This window comes from Temnothorax longispinosus, chromosome 5 (assembly GCF_030848805.1).
Source record: "Temnothorax longispinosus isolate EJ_2023e chromosome 5, Tlon_JGU_v1, whole genome shotgun sequence".
NCBI classification, from domain to species: domain Eukaryota; kingdom Metazoa; phylum Arthropoda; class Insecta; order Hymenoptera; family Formicidae; genus Temnothorax; species Temnothorax longispinosus.
Window position 1 is genome coordinate 22283050 of NC_092362.1, and position 17943 is coordinate 22300992.

The 17943-nt window shown below is 40.8% G+C and overlaps 1 protein-coding gene and 1 long non-coding RNA gene across 14 annotated transcripts in view; one reads left to right on the forward strand and one right to left on the reverse strand.

Annotated features, from left to right (window-relative positions):
* The window catches only part of By (focal adhesion protein tensin), a 172147-nt gene that overhangs the window by 130036 nt on the left and 24168 nt on the right, over positions 1 to 17943 (forward strand). For 12 of the 13 annotated variants that reach the window (XM_071779724.1, XM_071779726.1, XM_071779730.1 and 9 more), the window contains 5 exons: positions 3182 to 3403; positions 3666 to 3829; positions 4325 to 4474; positions 7214 to 7511; positions 8422 to 8659. In XM_071779724.1, coding sequence (XP_071635825.1) covers positions 3182 to 3403; positions 3666 to 3829; positions 4325 to 4474; positions 7214 to 7511; positions 8422 to 8659 — 1072 coding nt within the window. Of the gene's footprint in view, positions 1 to 2051; positions 2253 to 3181; positions 3404 to 3665; positions 3830 to 4324; positions 4475 to 7213; positions 7512 to 8421; positions 8660 to 17943 lie in introns of those variants that run through there. The other variant, XM_071779734.1, reaches the window with a different exon arrangement.
* Positions 3757 to 9516, reverse strand: LOC139813891 (uncharacterized). The gene is made up of 3 exons (XR_011732293.1): positions 9297 to 9516; positions 8402 to 8682; positions 3757 to 3875 (listed from the first exon to the last, which is right to left on the reverse strand). It is a non-coding gene; the product is annotated as an uncharacterized lncRNA (long non-coding RNA).

Sequence of the window (17943 nt, forward strand, 5' to 3'; positions counted from 1 at the left end):
GTAAACTCGTTTCTCACCTTATTCCTTTCACCTTTTAACTGTTTGTTTCGGATATAAATTGCTTGCAGACCTTATCCAAACGTGATGCGCGTATAGAAACTTAACGTTTTTCTACTGTAACTCTTATTTTAGCATTTATATATATGGAATTATTTGTGGACTCAGATTATAGGATTAGATAGGATTACATAATTACGCATGCAAGTGCACGGAATGACATATGCATATGTACGTCGCAGAGGCATTTCGGTTCTACCGTCGTAATTAGTTATAATACTATAGTCCGATATACAAAGGATTTACCCGCTTAAGAGGACCAGTCAGAGGATTGTTGAATACAGTTGGAAATTATGCGAGCATTAATACGGGAAGGCCAACTTGTCAAACATACTGAATATATTACGTTGAGCTCTGTTGAGCGGAGAATTATTATTTCTGATAAAATTCTTCGACGAGAAATGAGTGTTTAAAGGTAGATAAACACATACAACTGACTATATACAATAGTATGGCTATACGGTACACAGTATGACTATATAATCCGGTATAAATCACGTGAATAATTTTAACAAGCGCCATCAATAACGGAGTATCTTCAACGGCGATGGTACCCGACTGTTGAGGCCCTATAAATGACCCTCGGCTAACCGACGAAGTGCTCGCCGTGGATGCTGTCCGACGAGGAAGAAACCGCAGCAATCGTGCAAAAACGCAGCTTATACATCCGCGCTCGTTTGCGCGCCAACTTCTCCATGTAATTTTCGCACGTTCCCCGCGACAAATCATCCGCGCAGCCTTCCGCGACGCGCGTCCCGGCCATCGCCGCGTTCGTGCATCGTATTAAGACGATCTAGCACCGACCACGGCTCGACTGGTAGTGCGAATAGCGTGACTATTTGGTGGGAATCGAAGTCACGCTACCTGCACGAATTCGTTACATCACGCGTCTACGCGCGCGAGCGAGTTCTCCCATCCACGTTCAGGGCCGCTTCAACGCGTTCGGAGCGAGAGAAGTGTTTGCGTTAAAATAAAATCGAGAAGTTCGTAACAAAACCTAGCTAAGTACCTGGCTCTTCTTTGTTCTGAATAATTTACAGGGAATTAAGAAACTGACTGAAGAAGAGAAGGAGTTTAGTAAGAAAAAGAGACTTGTTATTAAAAGTTACCTGTATTAGGAATCTTACAATTAATTAAAGAAGATGGGCTGAATCTTGGTAGCCTAATAATAATATTTATGTGTGAATTTTACCTCTTTCAACTCCGTAAACTGCGCATCGATTAGGTATTTGTCGGTATTAAAGCACAGCTTTTTGTTGGAACAGTAAATCCATGTATTTAAATTGATTTAACTTTTGATGCTAATATTCTATTTAAATCAAGAAATTATTGCGACAAATATCATCTCACAGTCACGGTTCGAACCTGGACTTATATAACCCGTGACGGGCATCTTTTAATTCGACCATTGAGGCATGTTACTAACAATAAATATACAAAATTCACACAGAAATATTATTATTAGGCTACCAAGATTCAGCCCGACCGAAAATGGCATCTTCTCTAATTATTTGTAAGATTCATATCGGTTCTATTCCACTTATTGTTGTAAATTAAGAATATTTTTATAAACTAACATAATATGGAACTAACAAAATAATGTTTATAATTTATTGTATAAGAAATACAATATTCTTTCATATCGTAGAGTTGCTTCTCCCTAATTTTTCCAAGTCAGAGTCGATATCGCAACACAATCAATTCTTGTAAACCGAGAGCTCATTTTCAATTGTTAATTGATATAACATAGTTGCTTGATTACGGTATCGAAAATCTGTTTAATGACGCACGCCTTCGATCACGATACGCAAATAAACGTCGCGGAACAATGATGACTGCGGCGAGAGCCCGGCCCTGGAACACGCAAGCTAGCATACGTCAGACAAACATGACAGAAGGCGGCGCGATTATCTGACAAAACCGCCGACTGGCCACTGGATATTCTTGCGTATCTTCAGTAGAACCAGGCGAAACACAATACCCGGCAGTGTATCGTTCCGCGGCGAGGAACACAGCGCGCATCACCCCGATCTCTCCGCGTCCTCGTCTCTCTTGCGACGGGATAAACGCAGCGTTCCCGTTAAGGCACTGGGATTACATGTCGATCTACCCCGCGATAGCGTGTCCTCCGTAAGGACATCGCCATGCCGGAGAATATTGTCGTCAGGATCGTCTACGCGCCGAAGTACTCCAAGGTGGATAGAGCTCTGTGTCGCGAATCGATGGATTTACCGTAAACCCCTGTCAAGTTATTATTCGTGCATGTGATGTTAAGATAATAATGACTGGCGAAGTGCAAATGCGCTCGATAATTGCGACGTAGATTGTTTAAGAATTGTTTAAATTATAAGCCTGAAGAATATACTGTATTTAAAAATTAGCATTTATATCAGAGATTTTAACAAATTGTTTATTGAGTGCTATAGCAATTTTTTTTAATATATAACACTTTTATAATTTTTTAAGTACACTTTATATGTTCTACATTTAAACTGTTAGAAATATTTCATAGATATACAACATTATAATTTAAAAATGTTTATTTAAAAAGTTGATTATTACGTATTTTTATTTACTCAAATTATATGTCTATCGAAACTATTAGGGAGAAAATAATGAAAGACAAAATGAATTTGTAGGCGAAAACTAAATAAATAAAATCTCTCTCCACGAACAAAATTTGATTGTGTGACATGACATTGTTTTACTGGAAAACTAAGTTTCGCGGCAATCAGAGACAACAGTTTCCGGCTAGGATAGCGAGATAGAGTCGTTCACAAAAGGATCCTTTTTGAATCAGATCTAAAAAATTTCGCTATGAGTGACGATCCGAAATTCACAGAAGAAAGTCTCATTTTATATATTTAACTGATGGCAAAAAAATTTGAAAACGTAATTATTTTAAGAGATGACTTTCCATGTTTTAAACGATAATGTCTAATGCTGTAATTTTTTAATTACTTATAAACACGACAAAATAATATTTTAATTATTTTTGTATTTAATTTCGTATTAATTATTATGGATTGAAATTATCTTTAAATATTTTTGCTGTTATATATAATATTCGCAACGTTTTATAAATCATTTTTTTGCTATATTTGAATAAATCATCGAATTACAGGTGCAGACATCAGCAATGGTGTCAACACCTGCGAGGACGCCGGGTGTCGGCGCGGATTCAACGATGACGGGACCGGGAAAGGGCGGAGGTCGCGTGACGGAGGTGATGGAGCTCTGTTACGTCACCGAGAGGATCATCGCCCTTTGGTATAGAGAGGATGCGCAGGGTGTCCTCGAACATGCCACGACCCTTTTGCGCGGGAAACATGCCGATAATTACATGGTAAGAATTCGAATAACTCTTATAATTCTTTGCTATTCTTTCTCTCGAAATAAAAAAAAGAAAGCGTTATATACATCTCGCAACAATTCAGTGTTGATAATTTTATTACAAATATTACAATTTATATAAGATTTTTCTTATGTAGATATAACAATAATTTATAATTTAAGAAAATAAAATCCTAAAATTATGTTTCATAGTATTTCTTCTCTATGTTTACTTTTGCAATTTTCTGAAGATTTTGGATATCTTGGGCTTTCAGATCTTCAATTTGTCATCGCCCGGCCGACCCGGCGAGCCGAATACGAGGGAAGCTGGATGGCCGCAGGGATTAGCGCCAAGTTTGGAGAGACTGTGTGCTCTCTGCAAGGAGCTGGACTCCTGGCTAAACGGCGCTTCTAATCGCGTCGTTGTTCTGCATGCCAGGTGAGTGCGATTTCCAAATATTGATCTTTTGATCCCTCGTAATAGACTTTAACAGAAAAGATGATAACCAAGTTTATAAATTATAAATTATGAGCTACTTTAATATAAGTCTACCTCTATTACGAAGAAAAATAATACTGAACGAATCCCTCAAGGTGAATAGAAATCGTTTTTAAAAGATACAAGTTATGAGCGCAGAACTCTCTATGTACGCACTTGTACGCATTCGTGACCTGGTTTTTGTAGAACGGCCAATGTTCAAGTGATCGGCCGCAAAAGCCATAATTTTGCCGCGGTATACGTTCACCGCCCCTTCGAAACTCCGCGCCCATAACTTCCCGTTAGTCATTTCCATTCATCGTGAATAATAACGTCATTAGACCGCGATCGGCCCGCGGCGAAAAATCTTTTCGTATCCTATCTCTTAACGGAGAAGGTACGGAACCGACATTGCGCGTTCGCGGTACCAAGTTAACGTTATCGTTCTCTCTTCAGGGGCGGCAAGGAGCGGCTGGGTGTGGCAGTGTCCGCTTATATGAACTACAGCAGCATCTGCGGGGGACGCGATCAAGCATTGGACAGGTTCGCCATGAGAAGGTTCCTCGACGACAAGATCGGATCGCTGCAGGTTCCGTCGCATCGAAGGTAACGAGAGAGAAAGATGGAGAGAAAGTCGCATGCATACTACCTGTTGACGTGCGACGTTAAAACTCATTCTCGTATTTGCACTCGCAAATAATTCAGACAGCGTCATAAAATCATTTACGAGCGTGTGCGTATATCCCAAGATGTTTATAAGTTTATTACTTCTTAATTCCTGTCTTAATCGTTGCGTGTTTAATATAATCTCGTTCTTGCATTTTATTTTAATTTTAATTTGTTGACGCTTTTAATGACAAGCAATTGATGATGCCGAAAAATCCTACTTCATAAATCCGTTTTACGATATTTCATATTTGATTGACTGATTGTATCTGACATTTCACAAGTTAAAGTAATTTCTTATCTTATTGTACTACTACTGCCTAATTTTAAAGCGTCAATATTGGAAAGAGTGCTTTTTTAAATAATATTTCACGATTTAAAATTTAGAAATTGAGACAATAATATTTATAATAATGCAATAATTCACCAATATAAATTCTTTAGCTTTTTTGCTGCTATCTTTTTCTTTTTGAGAGCTGAAAGCTTATTAATTTGTAATTAAATTAAATAAAACGGATGTAAGAAACGCGTGCTTAACTGAATTTAAATGTGAAGGCAGCTGTTTTTACGTATCAACGACGCATTTGACGTTCATCGCGGAAGCCGTACAATTTCTTTAAATTTATATCGCACCAGGAAGAAGGAGCGTATAACTAGTCCGCGTTTATTACTATGGCGATCTCATTAAGAAGGACACCTTACGTCCTTGAGTAGCCATCCTCACTATTCTATTTGTTATCCATTCTACGCACCAGACCTGAAATGTCGAGTCCTCATTATCTAGTCGTCATCATCTTCAATCATCCTTGCTCGTTTTCTGCCATCCTTCGTGTTCCTCCGCCGCCATTAATCATGTTGATACCTATCCGATCATTCCTCCATAATGTATTCCGGATATTCGTTCGGGATTCCTCAGAACTTCGGAATAGCATCGACGACTTTTAAAATTGCGACTCCATAATCGCTTCGTTCACACCATGATTACAACATTTACTGGCGAGGAAAGGATCGCGAGGCGAGATGGCAATAACGAAATAAAATGATCGGCCATGTTGCACACTTAACGTTCTTGTTGTTGAAAAGATGTTTCTGTCAGCCGGTTCTATCGCGCGTACTACGAACCATTGATCTAAAGATAGCGAGCTCTCATCATCATCATCATCATCATCGGCAGTCTTATCGTTTACTTCATCGCCATGTCGTCGTATGCATTCATAATGACCGTAATGAAACGCGGCCGGGCTTGCACGCAGCTGTCCCTTTTAATCTCGTTCGCACTTATAGCCATCGTAATATTTTCCAACTTAAATGCAACCTGATTTGAGAAAAAAGTTTTTCTCGCTTACATAAGAAGAATTAGAATGCATCGATAAACTAAAGATAATCTTATTTACCGTGCATATGATTTAAAAATATATATGGTTATTCGAATAATTATGTATATGTATATAATGATATTAAATTATCATTTATCGCGCGAACAATCAATAATCGGTTCTAGAATCAATTACCTAAATAAAACTGGTTACACGTATAAATAATGATGTCGAATTATTGAAAATTTTGTGTAATAAGTTATTTCCCCAGCTAATTATTGGAATAAAAATGTTTGTTTTTATAATGCTGCTTATATAACTAATAACGCTGAAGTATTTGAACTAATTATTGGATCTTTATTACGAATAAATCTTTTCCGAATGGACCACACGAATAATTATTCGGATAATTATGCAATTAAATATATTTTATTAAACTTTTCCTCATTTTTCGATCTCAACGATCTACTTATTACTTTTTTTATTCTTATTTTTTTACATACGTTTCCATTCCTTTCGTGATTTATGTTCGCGATTCGATTAACCGGTTCCTTTTAAACAAACGCAACCCATCCGGCAGTTTATCGCGCGTATTACGCGCCATCGACCCCGCCGCAATCACGACCGCCATATCATTACCGTCATCGTCGTCCTTATCATCGTCCTTGTCATCCGCGTCGTTGTACGCATTCATAATGATCGTAATGAGCCGCGACCGAGGTGCGCCCGCGTGCGTGGCGACTTCCTTGCCGCTTCTTCTTCTTCTTCTCCTCCTTCTTCTTCTTCTTCTTCTTCTTCTTTTTCTTCTCCTTCTTCTTGCTTGTCATATCGCCTCCCCTTCGTGGTCCTCACGCTCCTCCGGTTCTGCCTACCGGAGTTCCTCCATTAATTCCGCGAGCCGCGAGCATTAGCATGTCGTTAGCGTGGCTGCGCTTTCGCGAGCGTATGAAACCATTACTAGCCTCTGAGAGATCTCTTACGACGAATGATGTCGAACGTTAGTGGCACGTACTCCTATCTGCATGCTCGTCCGACATGCACACCTCTTCGTGTCACGAGTCAAGGCTTCCATTGGCCGAACCATCAATCCCATTCATCATGTTTCTCATGCATGCGCGCATTTGCGGCTTGAGAGAAATTTGCCTCTTCGTTTTCTTTCGCCTCGCAATGTTGGTCGTACCAGGAAGATCGCCTCTCACACCTTCGGCAGACCTCATCGATTTATCGTTCATTATTTATGATATTCATCTTTAGTCCTTTAAATCATCCGATCGAAGATCGGGAATTGGATTTGAGATTGAAAATGCAATGGCACACTTACTTTTAGATGTTAAATATAATAATGATCTCCTGGATTTTCCAGGTACATCGAGTACTTCAGCGGACTGCTGTCAGGCTCTCTGAGGATCAGCCAGTCGCCATTGTACCTGACCCACCTGACAGTCCTCGGAGTGCCGCTCTTCGAGCCGACGGGCTGTCGAGCCTTTCTTAAAGTATACGAAGGACTTACACCGGTTTACACTTCGGATCTATATTCGGTGACGAATGCGCGCGAATTTACAGTTAATCTCGGCGGACTACGACTGAGGGGTGACATATTGGTCAAGTGCTATCATAGGGTATACTCGAAGCAGACGAGAGAAGTCATGTTTTCCCTCCAGGTAAGAAAACAATGTACACAATAGATCTATATTTCAAACATATAATAATATATTTTTGTTATATATTTATATTTATATTAAAAATTGACATTACAAAATTTTCATTATTTATTGTTAGTTTTATTACAATGTAATTTCGTAATATTGATTTCGTATATTTTTATAAAATTATACAACATTGTAATGTAAATCGAGTAATGTCGATCTAACTATATCCGTCATGCATGATGTATTTATGAATGTGTTATAGCATGCAAGTGACACGACGTAAAATCAGAGGCATAAATGATAGTTTATGCAAAGCTAATCGTCAATAGTTACAAGGACAGCGAAGTAGATCTACGTGTGTTCGTGAAAAAAGACAATCAACATTTGCGCGTTAGTTTTATGCCTGTTAGGCAAATAACATCCTTTGAAAACGATTAATGTTAATAACTAGATACGCTTTTTCCTGAATACGGAAAAAAACAATATATGAGAACTCTGGGTGAAAATACATCGATCGCGATATGTTACATAATGTTTTATTTTGTTAGCGTGACGAGACTTGTGCAGAAAAATATCGCACTTGTTTAAATTGATTGATGTTATAATGTACATGTTACGCAAACCGAGAGTAGCGTTGGGATTTGCATACTTGCAATCTCTTATAATTGATCTCTCTATCGTATTTTACATCAGTAATTTATATATATATCTACATATCAGAAATCACGCCTTTTGAAAAATTTTGTTCTTAAAGTTTAAATCTTCAGCAAGAATAAATCAATTGCAAAATCGTAGGAAGACTCTACAAACACGAAAATACTTAGTAGTAGTAGCATACTGCATGACTTTAAGCAAGATTAATCGTCTCTGCCAATCAGTGATTACGTCGCGCATATTCTCACATCGACCATTGTTCTCTCAGTTCCACACGTGCGTAATTACGGAGAACGTCGTCTCCTTCCCGCGATCGGAACTCGACGTCGCCTGCGATGATCCTCGATGCCCGCCCGACAGCGTGGTGACACTCTATTTCGCCACCGACGCGAAACGTCAGGACGGCCCAGTCCCAGCGCCGACACCCGCCGTGCCGCATGCATCGGCGCATCACGATCCCATCCTGCATTGGGATAGCTACACGAATCTCGAGATCAGCGACGACGGTAAGTGTGAATTTCTTCATACTCTTGACGTGGTTATTCGAAGGTGACAGTGACATGGAAAAGTTATGACTCATTTTAGAACACATACAATATAATTTATCAAAAAATTTTTTTTAAGATTTGTTATAGTTAAGTATTGATTAGCTTGTCTTGATTATTGGTATTTGAACAACTGTCGTACAAGCTAGTTAAAGTAAATTATATTATAACGAATTATTATTTAATTTCCACGTCTCAAAATTGAATGTGGATTGGATGAGATATAGAATTTCTATAATAGAGATATAAAGTCTGAATTGTACTATTGTGCTAATAAAATTTGCCAATATTTGGCAATAGACGATACAATATGATAAACAAGACACGTAAATGTATAATAACATCGTTAACGTTTCTAAATCGCTCACATAAAATACATAACGCGACGGATATTCAAATGTACGACACGACGTTGCAATAGGAACAAATTCTTATTAAGTATTTCTTGTTCACAATATGATTCTTGAAAGTGGAAACGCTAGAGTCGGTCTCTCGCGTCGTAAATTTGACGGTACGAGCTTGCCGATTAATTTATCGATATCGTGAAAGCCGCGACCCGCGGTCCACATCAGGGGAACTCATCGTTGTTGAGTAGTACCCACTAATTTTCGTCGTAATGGCACCCAATTAACCTCGATCTGACAGCGAGAGCTAGTCAGAAATATAACTTGGCTAGTGTTCACCGCGCGGAAGGGAGGGAGCCTAGCGTGCTAGACGAAAGAGCAGCAGTCAGTATAGTGCATTTAGAACGGCTGACTAACACCGCCGGAAATATGTTCTGCCAAGTGGAAGGAAAATGGCGGTTTATCGCGACGGGGGCGATTTCCACGGCTGGAAATAGATCAAAGGTCGGCCCGATGGATGGGCAAGGTCCATCGTGTTAGCTGCTTCCGAGTATAGCGTTTCTACCCCGTCGCTGCTTATTTACATCTTCACTTTTCTCCGGTGTTCCAGTCTGACTTTTTGATGAGATAAATAAAGTGGCTGTCATGATGAATACCCGTGATATAAAATGTATTTTCTAAATTCATTTGAGAATATCATGGAAAAGCATACGTGACAATTTAAAAAAATTATATGAAAAATGGAAAACTTTTTAAATTAATTTTCTAAATTTAATTAAGATCGCAAGAGAATTGTAACAATATTTTTTTCAATTTCTTTTTAAATCCTTTTATTTAATTTTAATAATTAAATTAATAACGCAACCACTGAATGCAATATTCAAATTAATAAAATCTCCTTACAAAAAAAAAAGATTCGCATTCGTTACACGACTTTATCCATGCTTAGCAGGGAGTAATAGGATCTAATATAGCGATTTGTTCTGCTCGGTATACTGCTTTAATCGAGACGATTGCGTCATCGCCATGATTCCTCCAAAAGCACGCGCCGGCAACACGGGACGACCAATGCTCCCGGAGTCAATTCGTTTCGTTAGCGATCGGCCGGTGGGTTCCAATAAAGCTGTGACCCAAATTGCGCGCAATGCTAAATCGGCGCCGTTTGTTGGCGGGACGAGGAGTGACGGTGGACGAGACCGGAAAGAAAAATGGAGGGTGCCCGCGTGAGCGCGGCGTCACCCTGCGGCCGAAGGGATCGAGACGAATAGATCAATGGATAGGTCGAGCCGATTGAATGCCGGTAGTTTAACCGCAATACCGTCGGCGACCCATCTGCCGGATACCCACCCCCTCCCTCCCCCACCTATTTGCCGACTGAAGGGTGTGACCAAACTGGAATCAATTCCACCTCTCGCTAGCCAGGCGTTTCCGCGAGCGAAAGAGATCCGTGTATCCTGTCGTTGTCAGAAGCGATCGATTATCGAGATCCTTCCACATAATTCGGCGCCTGGATTACCGCACTTAGTTTCTCCCCGTTCCGATTGTTCGTGGATTGACGATATATATTTGGATATTTATAATTAAAAATTAAGATTGATTTAACTATAGTTAGCCGCACACTTATTTTCGAGTCTTTAATTCATCACTCCAGTTCGTGAGACCACTCGACTTTGTCGCATTGTCATTTTCATTCTAAATTAATACTTTTAACCTTGCAACGTTGTAAATACAGAGTCTGAATAAGATGTTAATGATAATATCAGGTCGAGAAAATAGATTTCTCGATGATTCGTTTAAACTGAACTTATTATAAGGATATTAGAAAATTATGTTATTATGTGAAAACTAGAAAACCGAAAAACGTTCGGTTGGATTGGTATGTGGCGAGCTAGGATTAAATAGGAGTATACAGCAAAATGTACATACAAATTATGCCATAAAACTTTTTAACTGAAGATTTTATTTCTGCGTCGATAAACAATCATGCAAGCTGTAAAGAAAGCACGATTGTACTCGTGACTTCTGAACTATCTCGACAGGCAACACACGCGATTTCCCAAGCCGTTCCCCTTAATTGTCCCCGTATTGAGAGTTCAGACGTTCTAAATCACACTTAAATCGTTCCAGTCCCACTCGTGACCGTCAAGTATCGAAGCGATTTGTCGCCGGCGGGCGCGCCCGCGCCCGCATCAATTGCCATTCGAGCCTTCGATTTGCGCCGCTACTTTTGTCTAATGATTTAATGCGCGAGTCCGCGCGATTGCGATTTTCCTCGCTGCCGGGTGAAAGCAAAGAGTTAAGAGGCGACGTATTTTCACGTCGCGAGACAAACGTTTACTGGCACGAAGAGAGTCCCTTCCCGTTCGGCGAATCGGCGAGTGTAACGAACTCTGATCGAGACGAGAAGTTCGTACGGGCTTCCGCCTGACGGAAGCGTCGCGATGCCCACACGTTGCACCCACGCGACTAGAGTATAAGTTTCCTACGGCGCTATCCTCGCATGAACGATCTGCTTTAACGACCCGCTGAGTTATATGAATCAGCGCGAAAAAAGTTTTTCAACTCTTTTGATCGGGTGACGCGCGAAGCGAGGCGGAAATGTAATGAATCTTCCATGTTTCCGGGCGAATTGCGTGCGAATCTAGTCTGTATGTTCGATCCCTTGAGTTGACGAAACTGTGAAGTATAGGGGAAAAATAAAATTAAAGACGAGCCTATTTAAATTGAAAAAATAATCGATACATCCGAAAAAAGGTTATATTCAAGCTGAAAGCGGAAAACAATTTTCTAATTTAAAAAATGGATATTTGATATAAATATTTATATAATACATAAATATTGATACGGGATAAATATATAAATATAGATACAAAAAGAATAATTGAAAAATAAACGGAGAGGATGACAATAAATTGAATAAATGTATTTTATATTAGGGTCGGTCCGATTGCATCAAATTCATCGCGTTAGACCAGGATGTAACAAAAGTCGTGGAAGCTGCATCGCGTGGAAAGGGATGGAAAGCGGAACGATATAGGAGATTTTCATGGTGGTGGGGAGTCCGCGCGGGTTTATTCTTGGCGTCGAGACGCCATGGATGGGGATAGAGCTTAACAGTTTTCGCGCGCTTCTATACGTAACCGTGCCAGAGAGTCTCAGTTCGATTCTTGTTTCACCCGTGATCGATAGTGTACTCTCTACCTGCACAATTTGGTATTCCTATCATTTACATCGATAAACACGAGATTTTATTGGTGATTATACGCATAATTATGCTATTGCGACAACGGCTGCAGAATCGTGAGCAGACTGGCGAAAGTGGCGAGCGTTTCGAGTAAGCTAATTTTGTTTTCTTTCTATTAACATAGCGATTTAAATGATTAAACCTAAATTTATTTACTGCAACGTTGAAACAAACTGAAAAGCGCGCAATTTTGAGTATTTTCATATTTCAAATAGCACTTTCTTAATCTGTTATTATATGACTTAGAATTTGAAGTTAAATTATATATATTTAATGTCGTAATCGTGTAATTTGCCGCATGATACATCTCTCGAGATATTTCTTCTGGCTGCTTTCTATTGCGATTTTGTAACGTTTTTATAACGATTTCGTAACAAGTATTCGTTCAACGTTTCGTGATACTCGCGACTGGAGATTGACCTTAATTTTACGGTCTACCGTTAAGGCGACACTTCACGCAGGATAGAGTCTTTTGATCCAAAATTGGCGAACCGGCTTGACCGGGCTACTCTCGCTCCGAGAATCGCCTTCGGACTCGTGCTACGAGAAAGTTGGTTCTTGGAAAGTGTAGATTGAGCTTGATCTGAGAAAACACCCCATAGTTGGCAGCCGCCGTAGATATACGTGTGATTTCCGCTCATGCAAAATATAATTTCTCTGTAAACAAAAAAGAGAAACATTAACATCAATATCCCATTACTTCTTTCTTTACTTTCCTCTCAACGTAACTCTTCTGTCCAGTTATTGAATATTCATTGATATGGAGACTCTTATTGTATAAAAATTACTTTTATTTTATATTATATTATTTTTTATATTATTATGCGGAAAAACTTGTGAAAAAAATACTGAAGTAACAAAAATATTTATGGCAAAATTTAAAAAAGAAAAATTCACCGCAGAGAAATGAGGTAATGAAGTATGAGAGAAATGTTAAGTAGTAACGGACACTAGCAAACAGACGTCTGGGTTTCGCACGCGCGAACCACTTGACACGCGACGAGCTTTTAGCGCCTGATAGCTGTATTAGATTGTAACTTTTATATCTCTCAAGGAGTAAAACTAGCGTTTTGTCGATCCTCCAAAATCCCGTTCGTGGCCGTCAACCTCCTATCTTTTGTTTGGCCGCTGTCGAAGAAATTGTGCGGTAAAACAAGAAGAGAAAATCGCCGCTTAATAGGAACAGGAGAAAGAGATAGAGGTGGAGCAGTGAGGACAGAAAACAGAGACAAGAGCCCATTGTCTTGTCGTTCGGTCGTACGTCTTCCCGCTGTTACGTCACCATTGTTTACTCCAATCCCTGTGCAGCTTCCTCCGCGCAGGGCCGCCTCCGGCAATTTTATTTTACCACTTCGATGTCCATTGTAGGAAGAGAAATCGTTTTTTGCCTCGGCTAAATGTCAATACCAAAATTTCCGGTATTGCTTGTGCTGCATTGCTGCATTGAAACAGTCGTCTAACTGAACAACCGTTATTTCCAAATTTAAAGTGCGTCATGATCTTCGGAGAAAAGGGTTAACATTTTTACGATCTTAAAATCTGATTCTTATACTTTTACAAAATGTATATATTGTATATAATAAAATGATTTGAAATAATTAAATTGTTGACGGGAAGGTAGTGATTGATATGTCACGAGAAGATTAATATCACAGAATGATGTAAATTGAGTATAACGTTACACGTTCAAGAACCACGTGCTTTAAATTTATACGACTTCCCTGGCTGGCAGCGCTGCACTATCGATTTAATTGATCATTCCTGGCATCTTTTGATCGTTGATAAAGAGATACCCGAGTAAATGGCGTCGTTTCATATTCGCGTGATGTTACCGAGACGGATGCATAATGCGTCATGTCGTCTTACGCACAAATCGTGCGCGCGTCCTTGTCCCAGATTGGCTGCCTAGGAATACATCGTCGTTTGCCGACGGTGGCCGACCAACTTTTCGCTCTATCTTCGTTACTCGACAGTAGAAATAGCCGCGTTACGCTCGGACGAGCGCGAGGTAGTAAATCGGTGGTTGCGATCCGCTAGTGGTTCACCCGCCGTATATCCGGATCTTTTACAGATACTTAATCGTAAATTACTTGCCTGAGAATAAGTAAATAAGAGCTAACGTAATACAGAGTATCCCAGACTTGCCAATCTTAAAGGTACTTTTTTCTTCTGAAAATTACGAAGTAAATTATGGAGTAATTTACGAAAGTATCAATATCATTTCAGACGCTTAGAATATCGAGCGTCAATATGGGAGGTGAAATGTCAACAAGTTTCGATTAATTCGACCTTCTATGGCTGTCTCGCAATCTTCGTATCAATCTCAATATCTCGCATACCACTTTCAAAATCAATAAATTTCTTGTTATTAATGCAAACGCTGACACGCCGATGATTTTAGAAAACAAACACGGTTTTACATGTATATATCAAGCGATCTAAACGATCGCGGTTATAATTACCGGTTGTCGAAGCTTCGCGTATCGCAGGTGACGCCGCGCGATAACATAACAGTGTCCATATACGGTAACTCTGTAACGGCTAAATAAGCAAGTGACGCGTAATAATGGTGCAGCGCAGGTGAGCCAATTATTCCTAAACGCATCCCACGCGCGTTTATGCGCGGATCGCGGGCGATTGCGTGCCACGTTACGCGTTATGATCCCGGCGCCTAATATTATTAGGCTACCGGGTAGCGAGGCCAGCCTATTCTTGTTTAACGCGGCATATCCGCGCGCGATGCAAATGTGCCTGCGCGTGCTCCCGTTCATCGTGATGGGCAATCAGCAGCAGAATCACGTATCACGCGCCCCGAGATGCGCGCTTCATATGCCAACCTGAAACGTATGTACATGCGTGTGCGATTGGGAACTCATGCCACGCGAATCTTACGTGATGAATACGCTTCCGCGTCCGATATGAATCTCTTATAAGCTGACGTATTCTGTGGCGCTTAAGATGTTGTAAATACTCCTATTAATTGTGAGTAGCTTCTTCCATCTAAACTTTCTGGTGATTTGGTATCTCCCAATTTAGTGACGGATGAAGCGTTTTGCTAGTGCCATAAATATGGAATTTTCTAAGAATAAAGCTAATCGAATATTTCGATGAATTTAATTATTAAAAATATTTTAAGGGTATTATAATGACCCAAACTTCTTGATAGTTTTGTGTCTCTTAATTTAGTAACGGATGAAACGTTTTGCTAGTATTATAAATATGGAGTTTCCTAGAATTAAGGCTAATCAGATATCTCGATGAATTTAATTATTAAAAATATTTGACGGGTATTATAACGATCTAAACTTCGATATAGTTAAAGTGTCTCCCAATTTAGTGACGGATGAAGATAGAGTTTCCTGGGAATAAAACTAATCGAATAATCTCGATGAATTTAATTATTAAAAATATTTGAGAGAAATTTAAACTCATAATATTTCTTGCAAAAGTCTCGTATAATCAAGCTCTATTATTTTATCAACGATAACGGATTATAAGCGAGATGTAAGTTCATGCTTGGCAAATTCTGACGCGAATACCCGGGGACTACGTGCGGTGATCATAATATATAAGCGATCAATCTTTTCGATTTAACGCGCAATCGCCGCGCGATCACAATTACCCCTAACGATAATTGCACCCTTCGTCATAATTTTGCCTCATTGTCGGCGCGCGTCGCGTCGTTGTCCCGCGCTAAGCGTTAGTGCATTAGCATTCGTCACGAGCACCTGGTACACATGCGACGATCGTGAATGCGCGACATCGCGGTACGTGCGTTCTTTTGAAAGAAGAAACGCATTACACGACTCGCGTGCCGCGCGCGCGGTAGCAAAGGGGTGGTAGTACTTGCGACTCGTTCTTACTTACGTACGCGTGCGTATACGTTTCGGCGCGCAACGCCGGACGATGAATTATTAATTACCGGCTATTCATTCGCGACTACCTACGGCATCGTAACATAACGGCGAGGCGCCCAAATGAAAGCTGTGAGAAAGAACCATGCGAAGAGAGAAGTAAGAAAAAGGCCGAGAAAAAACGCTCTCGACTGTTTCAGCCAATATAGGTGTATTATCATACTAATGTGAAATGTGCTGGAAGATAGGGATTTAGGCTAATCGAGGAACGTGTTCTGGAATCTCGTCGAAACGGACGGATTCACCAAACACACCTGACGTACGTACGTCTTAATGATCTTCCGAGCGAGCCATTTGAGCGGCCACGGTTCGCATCGCGGCCCGCCTTTCCCGAGCCGCGGCCTTTAATTTCGGTATCGTAGCGGCACGGTACGAATCATCGCAGATGCTCGTCAATTTGGTCTCGATCCGAGTGCGGGAACCGTTTTCTCGTGCGCGCCAAATAACGGCGGTGTGCGTGCGCGTATGCGCGCGCGGGATCGACGTGTGCGATCACAGCCGCGCCGAGAAAGACGACGACGACGAAGACGACGTAGCCGGCCGGCTTGCGCGGTGGGCCGAGAGTTGCCGTAGAAGGATCGGCGACTGGAGGCCGCGTTCGAATGAGTAGAGGGGTCTCCGCGAGAAACACGACGATACTCTCATACCATGGAACGAGACGCGCACACGTGCACACGTGCGATCTCCACGTAATACGAGGAAACACGTGCACCATAGTACGTTACCGATGGGTAACGGAGCGGCGGAGTGTATGCATATGAGTGGAAATGCATGAATCAAACGAGCCTCACGTTCTTGTCGATTGTTTTCCGTCCGAGTATAGGTATACATATATGCGTGCAAAATGAAAGCCATCAATGAGACCGCGTCGTTTGATACAGCCACGCGTTCATTATTTATACGCGCGCAACAATCCGATTCCATATTCAGCGATCTTATGATTTATTATTATTAATTATAAAATATGACGTCCTTAAAGAGCCGTCATTCGAACAAGTATACGAGAAAGTACTTGTGGCCCACTTACACAAAGGTGCTTCAGAAAGTACGTTACTCGAATCGAACGTACGATCTTATACGTCAGCATACGTCCTGAATACACACGCGTCTCTCGTACCTGAATTTCAAAGGAACAGAGTTCGTGTGTGCATCACGAAGGAAAACGAAGCTGCGTGATTCGCGGTCTGCATATCTGCACGCACGTGATCGCCGTGCGTGCATGCGTTTATATGGAGCTGCAAGTGCTGCGACGAGGAGAGGCAACTCCCCGAAACTCCATATCGCCAACTTCTTGCGTAGGATGCAGGCTTGGCCGCCGATGATGATGACGAGGACAGTGGTGCTGGTGGTGGTGGTTAACGCGAATGACGGTGGTGGTGGTCGTGATCGCTATCGTGTGGCATTTGCAACGCACAGTGCCGTTTCTGTGCTCCCGGTGAACGGAACACGCGTTGTTTTCTCGTTAGCCGTTGAGTCTCTCTTTCAAATAAGTCGCTGAAGAAGTATCGATAGCTTCACCGAAGGACTAGTTGGTGCGTGTCCTCATTAGGAATCGTTTCGTGTTTAGTGCAACTTGGATTCTATGGCTGACATTATTGCAGTTTGATACACAAGAAAGTTTTTGGTACGATAATAAGAGAAACCTAATCGCAACGAGTGAATTAATAATTAAAATTAAGCTGTAAAACTAAACGAGCAAAAAAATTAGATACGACAAACGGAAAACAGTTGTTTGGCTCTATT